The sequence below is a fragment of the Lottia gigantea genome (assembly GCF_000327385.1).
Source record: "Lottia gigantea unplaced genomic scaffold LOTGIsca_27, whole genome shotgun sequence".
Classification (NCBI taxonomy): Eukaryota; Metazoa; Mollusca; class Gastropoda; family Lottiidae; genus Lottia; species Lottia gigantea.
In genome coordinates, this window is record NW_008708846.1 from 1995271 (window position 1) to 2007652 (window position 12382).

The 12382-nt window shown below is 34.0% G+C and overlaps 1 protein-coding gene across 1 annotated transcript; it reads left to right on the top strand.

Moving 5' to 3' along the window:
- Positions 1-825: 825 nt before the first annotated feature.
- Positions 826-2281, top strand: LOTGIDRAFT_161076 (hypothetical protein; the record flags this gene model as incomplete). Its single annotated transcript, XM_009056316.1, has 2 exons — positions 826-1411; positions 2250-2281. The coding sequence occupies 2 exons, from the start codon at positions 826-828 to the stop codon at positions 2279-2281; spliced, it is 618 nt and encodes a 205-aa protein (XP_009054564.1).
- Between the last annotated feature and the right edge of the window lie 10101 nt (positions 2282-12382).

Sequence of the window (12382 nt, forward strand, 5' to 3'; positions counted from 1 at the left end):
GAGTGTCCATTTGAACTCTGTTAACGTGAAGAATGTGTACATGTATAAACTACATTTCATTATCTAGACCTAGTTGATAAGAAATAATACCATTGGGATAGCGAAAGCTACAGCTTGTATTGTCCTCATAGTGAATAGATGGACAGAAACTGAATAAGAAGTTAAACGAAAGTTGACCTAGGATGTATATGGTTGACTTTATTACGTGTTGTATTTGTTAATGTGGCGCGTTGAATAGTATTTAAGTTTATTGGAGCGTTTTTGAAATATTGGTTGAGTAGAGTGAAAACTGTTAGATTTTTAGTATTTGATCGACACAGCCTATTATAGACGGATAAGAATAAGGAAAACGTCAGGCAACAGACTCAGAGATAAATATCATAACACGTGCTTTACTATATTGTCTCTTTCGAATCGATGTAACACGGAATAATCGTCTGCTTTAGTAAACCGTCTGCCACAAGTTGTCCGTCTGGCACACTTCTCACATTTCCAACCGATTTGAGAAGAACACGGCGTTCTAATTTATACTGTACAGTGTATAGGTGGCTGAATTCTTCTTGACTTGATGCGAAAGCGAGGCTGTGTACGGAATCGTCTATTGGATTTCTATTTACCTATTATCAGATCATAAATATATGTGTGTTTCTATTTCCTCACTGACCATGTGTTTTAGGTTTACTGATGTCGTCGATTGTGATTAGAAAATGAAAATTCAGGATATATCGTGTCGTCAGTATGGTGTAAATAGTTGTTTGTTTTGGATAATATCACGTTGTGATCTGTGTCGGTCGGAATCGCTTTTGTGGGGGGAAAAACGGAACCATGAACAAACGTAGCAAAAATAATCCCCCTGTTTCAGGAGAGGTAGTCATTCTCGCCTTGTGCATAGTCTTAGTCATGATTACCTTATCTCAGATATTGGTAGTTCATCACAAATTTAACGGTAGATTTCACGGTAGTCGAAATCCCCGTTCCAGGAACATTCGAAACCGTCAGGAATTACGACAGCTCGAAAAAAGTATCGCTACATTAATGCGTCAAAATGTACCAAGCATAGAACAACACAGTGAAATGCTGCGTAGTGAAATTTACGCCAGTCGGACCTCGGATCTCATTCTCAGGGCCATGCAGGAAGCTCGGAAACCAGCGGAAACGACTTCTTCTGTGGATAAAAATGACAACATGTCTGAGTTGTATAATTATGATCAAGACAGTGATGGGAATCTTGTAAATATAACTATAGATGTACCAAACATTCATTTTCGTAGTAATAGTAGTGGATCAGTAACGAGAAAATATCAAACGCTATTCCCCTTTTTAAAAAACAAAACTATCCATATGGATGTTAAAAAGCCACAAAAGAGAGTGAAAATCAAACGATTTTGTCCTTTAGAGCCTCGTGGATTGCGTAAGTATTAATTGTCTTATACAGCTCTTATATATAAGTACAATAGTCGACATATTAGAACAATTCAAGATGCCTGAAGCTATATATATCGTATATGTCAAGTTATACATCCTTTACATGTTAGACTTACTATCTTTTAACACACCTGCAGTAATTTTTAAAACAAAGTTAGGCGATGCTGAATATTCAATAGCAATGAAGTTTGCATACTCTTAAATATGTCTGATATTATCTTAGAAATATTTATAAATATAATAATAAGGTCAAAGTTCACGTTATGTAATGTGTATACTACCAGTTATTTCTGTTAAGTGTTCTTAAAGGGATTATTAAAATTTCATTGATTGTTAATACAGCAAAACATAACAAAGTTATACTAATTTCAACAAAAGATGGCCAGCAGATCTTAGGAACTCTACTACAGGCTTCTTTGTCTGACTAGGCGTTGATTGATGGCATTGAATTTTCGATTTTTTTCGAATTATCATTGAATTCACCAAGCTGTGGATATTATTCAGTTGTGCACACTTCAATCACAGACAACAAAGCAGCTCAAATGAGAATTAGCCCTAGCTGGAATTAGCCCAAACGTGAATTAGCCCAAACGTGAATTAGCTACGTGAATTAGCCCAAACGTGAATTAGCCCAAACGGGAGACACCAAGTGATGACGTCACTAATCGGGAAGGGCCAAATGTGATGAAGCATATTATTTCGCGATTAGTGACGACATCAAACACTTATGAAAATGAAAATTGACTATTTAGAAAACCTCCTTACAATCCTTATAACCTATTTAGTAGATTTGGTTTCATATATTTCTGTCTTGCCTGCTTCAGAAAAGCGGTTTAGTACTTTTGATAGGGAATAGAACTTTTTGGTACCGTATATAATAATAAATTTTACGTATGTAAACAAGTAGAATGACTAAGTTCTTTGAAGAAATCTAATGATCGAGCCTCCTTGTTATTATTACAACATGCTTTGTGGTATTTATGAGGCCTAAAACGAAAACGAGCTAAGCTGCTTACTTAACAAAAAGTACACACCTTTTTAACTCTTTTGAAATAAATTCAGTTTGATCAAGTAGATACATTGATATAAATAGCACAAGTATTTTTTAGTATAACTTAAGACGATTGTGGTCATAAAAAATTGCATACTGTCCTTAATTGTATGAAGCGTTCTGAAGTGTTCTCTACATAATGATACAGAAATTTCTTTTATTGAAGATAAACATATTATATTTTATGACGAGTTTATCAGTTGTCGAAACATTGACATACAATAGTCACACCTCAACGCCATTTTAGGGACTACCAACAAACAGGATTTCCAGAACTTTAAAGGGACAGATGCGGTATTTGCGGAAGTAAATCATACCTTGGTCTCAGAAACGTGAATAAATCAGTTATATTGTTCACAGCTTACCGTCGATATTTGAGCCTTCAAATCCATGTGTGTCCAGAATTATCAATGTTTGAAAGTTATTTAAAGATGGGTTTCCTTATTTTTAAGTGTCAAATTAAGCAATCTGTTTGATAAATTGCTGTTTCTAATGAATTATCATGTATTTTTAATGATATCATTATGTTCTTATTACATATAATTAGGAGTTTTAACCAATCATAAATGTTCATGTATGTAAAGTCTGAATAAACAAAGAAAATACTTTTTGACCTTTCTTGATCGGTCACTCATTGAAATTTTGTTCATTATGAATTAATTATGGACATGTGAGACAAACTGTTTTTTTTTCCAAGTCATTAGAACACCTCTGCTTTAAATTCATATAGTATTAGCATTTTCAGAAGTTTTTGTTTTTCAATATCCGTTAATGACGTCATATGCATACAGTAGACCCAATCATTCTGTCCAACTTCATCTTTGCACATTAAAATTTATTTTTTGAGGTCTATTTGAATTATGCTATTTCCGTACAGTTTTTGTAGTTCTGAATAATATTAACGTACATTCAAGGTTCAAATCAACCCCTAGAAATGCTGCATCTGTCCCTTTGATGTGCCAGTTTTGGTTAAAACACGCTTTTCATACTCCAACATACCGCCGCCCATTTTGAGCATTCTGTCCACATTCATTGCATTTGTACACATGATAGAGACTACGGTTTTTTATACGCCCATATCTCTCTATGTGGACGTATATTGTCGGCACTCCTGTCCGTCCGTCCGCCCGCCCGTCAACATTTGCTTGTAAACGCTCTAAAAACTAGATTTTTTGATGGAATCAAATGAAATTCGGTATGTGTATACATATTCATAAAACGAATATCAAGTTCGAATTTGAGCTATTTTCGACCGTTAGAAGCAGAGTTATTGCCCTTGCCTCAAAGTATTGAATATTTACCATCCGCATGCCGTGGTGGGCGTATATGGCTGTGGTCCACTATCTTTTTTTTTATCTAATCTTGATGAAACTTTCTATGGGAGTATAATTATTATGTATGCACATATTTATTAGATCGTGGTAAAGTTGATGTTATTATCAAGCTAGAGGAACATGGGTTAAGTTTGGCAATTATTGGACTAAATGTTTTTGATTATTGTCCTTGTTTTGGAAAATTGGCCTTCCAGACATGAAAGATCTATATGATATTTTTGGTCCGATCAGAATGTAAATGAAACTTGTCTATCTCGGTCAAGTGTGAAGTTGGAAATTATTGGATGACAGGTTTTAGATTTATTTCCCTGGAATACTTTTTTTTAATATTATTTTTATCAGATCTTGACGAAACGCAGTATTCATTATATATTGAAAAGATCTCTTGGCAATGATTAGGTAAAAAGGTTTTTTTTTTCATGTATAATAACATATACAGCTGTACCATACATCATTATTATTAAACTATATAACTGTACCATACATCATATTAAACTATTGAAATAAAGTCTAGAACAGCATACAATAATACGGAGCCCCAATTGTAAACATATTTATTTATTATTTCGTTATTTCGTTAAATTAATAAATAAATATGTTTACAATTGCGCCTTAGGGGCTCCGTACAATGATGATATTTTTGTTCATTTATATTTGACTACATAATATACTTAATTGTGTTTGTAATAATACTACATAGACGTCATAACATGATAACAGTCAACTATAAACGCTGGAGAAATGAAAACAAAACAATACACTGTTTGATATACATGTTAAAATTTTGTATATAAATAGATTGGTATATATAACAAAATTATTTATTAAAAATGTTACTTATTTGTACTTATTTTTCTCATATTTTGTTGTATACAGGTTATGATAATCTATAACTGTACTCCCCCTCATAACAGCTAAAGTATGTCTTGTTGGTGTTAGTTCTATCAATAACACTATCCGTAGGTCATGAATTTCTCATTTTAAAGGAATAGGACATTAAACTTAAAAAACTTGGTAAATAAGAGTATAAAGGCATCCGTTGGACTAGCCAGGTGCCATAATAAAAGAAATATATTACAAGTTTTATAGATTTATTGGATTATAGAGGGATTCTTAACTTCACGTGACGATAATAAATTTAACACTTGCAAAATGGGACAATGATAGTCAAGGTGATTCAAACGATCATAATGAGGGTCATTAACCGAGCAGTGATGTCCATATGGACTCTTGTATGCTCCGTTATGCGAACATCAACAATTTTTACGGAATAAAGTCTTGAAAGGAAGCCAAGAGAGTCCAAATTAAGTACAGAAGATATTTCATGAACTGACTCACAAAGCAAAGCTATGTGAAAACTTACCGTACATCTATCCATACACATCAAAGAACGGAATCGAGATCTACTATCCTTATATGGATGGCGTTTAGCATTTTCTTTTAGAGTAAAGTATTATAGAAAAAACTTTTTTTTTTTAAATTAAAACCTCTTAATCAATGTAACAGCTTTTATTTACAGTAGTCTATGTATGTATATATCATTATATTTACTCTGAACATAATCATTTATAACTTGAAGTAAGTTTAATTACATCAACATCTGTTATTGAAATGGTGTCCACGTGGAAATGTAGACGCATATTGCCTTCAACATTACACAGTTTTTTTGATGAAACTTTGTATGCATGTCTATATTGTTGAGATACCTTTCAAGTCCAAATATGTTAATTTTTTTCAAATTTGATGAATTTGTTTAAACATCAAATTACCAGTGTAATTGCTTAGTGTTCTTAAACAAACAAGGTACCTAACAGCTGAAACTAGCTTGGTTAATTTCAGGCGTAGATAGCCACGTCCAGACAGCCTTACTATCTTCATCAATATGCCTGCTATGGTGCTAAAGGCACACTTGCAATTTACATTGGCAAATTTCCCTCTATTTCCCAATTCCCTTTTCCAAATTTCTTCAAGGGGTGCACATGGACCACGGTTGAGAAGCACTACGTAAACTCGACAGTTTGTATACGACCCTGATGAAACTTAGTATGTGCATGTATATTTATGTGATATTTGTCAAGTTCGCAATCGGTAATTATTACATGAACATTGCCGACTTAGTAATGACTTGTCCAATGTTACTTTGCATGAAACTTGGAAATGGTGGCGGCGTCAGCCTCTCGAGACTCGGGGTACAATTTGAGGGGCAGACTGACTCAATGGAGGGACTACTGTCGAGGCTGAATTTTATCTGCGGCAATTCTGTGTAGGAGTTATTGCAAAAACCTCCTATGAAGCGCCTGAGAGGGTTGTAGCCAAATGACACACCCTTTTTAGCAGGCCCCTTATCTGTAGTAGAATTGCATAATTGCGTTCATTATGTCGTAATATGCATAACCATGTTGATATCTAGTTTGAAATTGTCAAAGATTATTTCAATATTTTTTTTATTAAAGTAAATATCCTGAACTTTATAAAATTCTTTCAAATGTCATATTTCAGAGTAGTGTGATTAGAGGCAAATTAGATGTATTTGGGTAATTGCCATCGATATATATCAGAGCATTTCATACACAAAAATACGCCTCAAAACTTAAGAGTCAGTTTTCACAATAATTCAAAATATGATATAGTCTGGCTTTATCATGTCAAAATTGGGAAGAATTAGGCTAAAAGTCCAAGAACAATTTCTCTTCGTTTTTTTTTTTTAACTTTACCTCAAGGGGACATTTTCTGAATGACATTACATGTTCATTATACAAATTTATATTTACGAATAAAGGGAAATTTGTAAATCTGTAAAATAAATTGTCTATTCGGACTCGGCTCTATATCAGTCCATTGTTCAACATTTTCAAAGGTGGAATATCAAAAGTAACAAAACTTTACGCACATTGCACGATTCCACTTATTATTGTTTTTTTTTTCATTTATAACTCTTGCAGAAATATGGAGCACCCGAAAATTGATCGTTTCTTTTCTTTTTTCTTAATCTTGTAATTGATCGTATTGTTGATAAAATCTACAATAGGAAATTCGATATACTGATACTTTATGATTATCCAGTATGTAACCGTTTTACATTATGGCGGAGTCTTAAAAATGGCGAGTTATCAATAAAATTTCAAATACGGATAATTATGATGGGTACATGAGCTGTGAGTGTTACTAATCTTTTAATCCTCCACATATTCTGTGTGTTTTAAGTTACTGTTATTGTTGTGGAATGCGGCTACTTTAAGACTTCGGATAAGACAAAAAAATGAGACTCGGTCTGCTATTTTCGATGCACTCTTCACGGTCTGTCTTTGAATTATCCTATCATTCGGTCATATAGATATTATTTGATATTATTTAAATTATTCACTCAATTATTAATAAGACCGCAGGACATGACCGGACTTAAATTATCATTAACATTTAGATTGTTATGGATTCCACCAGCTGTTGTTAATTACCATGTGACCCATTTGTTTCGTCACGTTTGTTTCGTCACAATATTTATTTCATTTAGCAGTGCAATACAAATAGAACGATATGAAATGACGATAATCGTTAATCTGTTTCGCCTGTATTCACAGTTACAAATATAATATATAAAAAGTATATATAAAAGTTTGTTAACGATCACTTTATCAATTGTTCAAGTGTATCAAAAACCTGGCTCAGCACAGGATGAATCGTCAACACATCTTCTAATATGCATCCAGTCTCTGATTAAACTGATTAAATCGTTAGTTTTTATTCTCCCTTGACCTAGTAAAACGCAATTTGTAATAGATTTACACTGTGAAGATGATCCTGGAGCTCTCAATCATATCTCCTGGGATGGCTCTCACTCATATATCCTGGAGTGGCTCTCAGTCATATATCATGGGTAGCTCTCAGTCATATATCATGGGTAGCTCTCAATCATATATCATGGGGTAGCTCTCAATCATATCTCAAGGGGTAGCACCAAATCATACATAATGGGGTAGCTCTCAATCATACATCATGGGGTAGCACCCAATCATATCTCCTGGAGTAGCTCTAAATCATATCTCCTGGGGTAGCACCCAGTCATATCTCCTGGGGTGGCTCTCAATCATATATCATGGGGTAACTCTCAATCATATCTCCTGGGTTTGCTCTCAATCATATATCCTGTGTTTTCTGGGCTACACCTCTTGTAAGTTTCTTTGGACCACACCTCTTGTTTTTATTCTCAACTCGGGAATTGTTCTGCAAGGTGGATGTTTTCTGCGAAAGTTTTATCTTTGACAAGGATATGAAGGACCAGTTTTTCATAATTTGAACCCACGTGCATTTAAATCTCGTTCTCCGCAGTGTTCAAGTATATACTTAAAATATTTCGATGCTCAGTGGCAAAACAAGTTTAATTGGTAAATGTCACTAGTCTGTTGCTAGTTTGTTGTGTGTTGTGTAAACTATTTTAACAGTGACATGTATAATGTCAACAGAATTTCTAGGATGGTTACCGACTTTACTAAATGTAATTAAGCTATTTCAGAAGCATACACATTAAAACTCTGCTCTTGATATCACATTGAGCGATTTTATCCCGCTATTATGTTTCTGTGACACACCTTTCCCCTTTTGAGTTGGGCCATAGTCTGGGAAATTATTTTAGCATGAGAATGTTATTAAGACATTAATTTCTTTGGATACATTTGTACAGTTAAAGGAAAAACGAGAGCAATATGTCACATGAACATTACAGTACACTACGTGTCGATTGGAACAAGTTTTTATGATTTTTGTGATTAGGCCGCACACATTGTAATTGCTTACTATAAGAACCGTCGATGCAATTTTGCCTTAATTTACAACATTACCAATCTTTTTGTGAACTGGTACATGTATATCTGAAGCATTAAACATAGAATGACACCAGTTTGAGCATATCGAGTAAGTTAAGAATATCGCCTATTCAATTCATAAGTTCTCGACTCTTTAGAAATGACCAAGTAATTATTAATAGTGAAATTGAGCCACATTATATGCATGGACTTAAGCTATTGTGAAGATAGGTTATTGAGTTCATTAGAGAAAGGAAAACAAAAGAATAAGGATATACAATGTATAGTTCACGTATGTACTTTCAGTCAACATATTATTAAAAATATAGCCCAATATAATATACATGTTAATTTGTATCTCTATATCGCTATACAATTGTATTGAGCACTGTTTTATTATTGCAAATAACGATTCATTTACTTTTATGTCACGTAGGCTTATTATGATTTAATTTAATACTATGCTTTTGTTCATTTGGATTTGACGTGTCGAGTTCTTAGAAACCGGTATAAACAAATAATGTGCAGTCTTAGTAACTTTGACTATTATTCATTTTCTGTTACTCCCTTCAAAGGGTGGTAGCCGTTTAGTTTGACGGTTAATGTAATTGTAGACACATACTGTCGGTGTGTCAATTTTTAAGTGATACAGTTAGCTATAGTTAAGATCACTATGACTGCACCTGTTTCAAATTGCTGTACACGTCACATTTGTATTTTGTGGTTTCCTAAGAAAAACTAATTTCAAGTTTATAATAGTTTTTGATAGCTGACTGGCCAGTAAAACTCGTTTTCTATTTTAGTTTTCCACCTCCGTAAAATATTCTTGATATGTACTTCATTTGGTTTTCAAAATTATCCCTCTTTCAATCTCTTCATTACGACAAGGATATACGTATAATGCACTCTCTGAAGCGCAAGCGCACACTGGTACTTTAAGAATATCCGACAAAAGAGATAGGCTGGTCAGGTTTTTTTATCTAGAAAAAAGTAGATCTAACTGCTGACTTATAGGCTAGAAATGGTCTGCATACTACCGTGCTTTTATTTAGCATAATATACAAATCTTATCAATAACGTATTTGAGGTACGGCAGCGCATTCGACAAATGTTTCATACGCTGGGTATGATGTGTGACAGAGCCTTAAGTACTGAATTGATTTCACATATTATATTTCTTAACCCCTAATCTGTCAGCAGTAGAGATCTAAGTAAACATGATAATTGGTTTAATTGACTAAGAGCGCCAAGCCTGTTTTATCATAGAAGGAGAAGAAGAAATATTTATATTAATGTGTCACATACTGAATACATTTTAAAACCAAAAACAACCATCAAACATTTAGAACAAATGTATGCAGTATCCGGCCTCCAGAGCCTACGAGACACAGCGTTACTAAAAAAAGAAAATAACACACAAACATTAACACAACGACTCGTCTCAATACACCCTAACACTCTCTGTGACCTAGGCTAGTGCTTTCATTGAGACTCGTCTCAATACACCCTAACACAAATATAAAATCGTAGATAAAATGTAGCGCACAAAAGGTGCGTCAAATCATCAAAACTTCCTTAAGTAATATTAATAGATTTTCTTCGGTTGAACATCTTATTACATGTTGCGGCTAGGACATGAACATAGACCTCATTTCGAAATAAGTGAATAAACTGGTCGATGGGGTCCATAGTAGCAAAATCTGGACAGAAAGTGACGGCTAGATTCCACAAATTTACTCCGTCAGAGTAAAACTCACACTGAGTAACAAAATGAACTTCGTCCTTTAAGGTTGAATGTGTACAATAATATTACTTATTAACTATGAGATAACAAAAGCTAACGATTTCCGCGATTATCGAAGGAAAACAAGTATTGAATTAATTTCTTGTTTAATTTCTTATTCTCGATTTTAATTCGGGATTATAATTTATGGGAAGAAGAGCCTTAACTTCACTCAAATATCTAATCTACAAATAAACCTAGCTTCACCATCGTCTGTAACCATCCTCTGTAGAATACCAATGCGTTTACACATACCGGATTTTCTATGACGTAGTGACCAGTAACTCTCTGCGCGACGCCTGGCCTATATGGACTCAAACCGTTAATTCATTTGCCACCTGTTTCCATGTTAAATCACGAAATTCAACCTTCAATAACTTTTCCAGAAATCTCGTTGAAAACTTTCCAATATGTCACATGAAAGCCAGGCCAATACTTAGTTTCTGGACAAAAATTCAATATATCATGACCATGAAAATCTTGAGCTAGCCAAACTGATAGTAGACCTTTACATTTTATCAACATCCGCTTGACTGTCACCGACGAAAAAACGACTATTTTTAGAATTATCCTTCCACATGAAAATCTCTCTGAAATAAAATGCAATTTCAGACATCAAATTCCAAGTCTAGACCAAAAATCAGTCAAAAATAGGAATGCAGAAACCCAAAAGGCAGAGAGAAAAAGGATTTCTAAAAATAGCCTGGACTACATTCGTACAATCATTTACATAAATAATTTTAGTGGTCTGAGTCCTATATACTTTAATTACGAATACTTAAGATTAAAATATGTGTTTCAGGCATTACTTTACTACAAGTATTTCTACTATCTGTCATGTAACAACGTTAATTTTATCAAATTTTATAGACCCCCATGACAAGAGGTTTTATATTTGATTTAAATGAAAATTTGGTGTGATCATTTACATTGATGGAGTCTTGGCTAAGTTTTTGAACAATTTTTCATTGATCGTTAATTTGAGGTGTCATGACCCTCTCCATAGTTAAAACCCTTCAAAATCTGGCCTTTGTGAACGCAATAAATGCAATAATTTCAGATCAATTTTGATTAAACTTGTCGTGATCATTGAAGTTGATAAGATCTTATACGAGTTCGAATCTGATGATTTTTTCGATGCCCAAGGTTGGATTTCGGGGAAGGAAGGGTTTGATTCTCCCAAATGTACAGGCCTAGGGTGGAGCAGACACTTTATTTAGAAATTAGGTTTCGGGGAAGGGATGGTTTCATTCTCCCAAATGTACAGGCCTAGGGTGGAGCAGACACTTTATTTAGAAATTAGGATTGAGGGTCTTGATATTGGGTTTTCTTCTGTTCTTATTCTGATCTGAAATTAGAAAAAATAACTCGCCCGATGGGCGAGAAGTATAGTATCTGTTATGTACTGATTGTTTTTAGTTTACTATGAACAATATTATCATTTAAGTTCTTATTTTTTGAATATGCAACTATCATTTTCTGCTTATAGACATGGGGGAATTTCTCTTGAAGGCTCTTATAGTGGGCATGAACTATCTTGCTTGCTCGATTGCTGGTTGTATTAAACGGGACAACAAAGGGTGCTATGCCTACATTATGATGAATATTTAGTCCTATAGGTCTTGCTGTATCCAATGTCTCAATCCAATGGGCCTCCCTAGATTGACGGAATTTGGTAGTTTCATCTTCGGGCAAGTCAATTTCTATACGCTCAATTGGGATTAGGGTGAGATCGTCTATTGAATGGTCGTCGAGGTTGAAATGATTAGAAACAGGCTTGTCTTTCTTTAATTTGATGTCTGACCTATGAGCATTAAAGCGAGTTCGTAAATTATTCTTAGTTTCTCCTACATATTGTTTGGGACATTTCTTGCATGAAATTAAATATATTACATTCGAATGTTCACATGTTAGATGTTCCTGGATCGGGTACCTTTTATTCGTAGAGTTGCTTACAAAATAATGAGTTTCTGATATAGAGGGACATTTT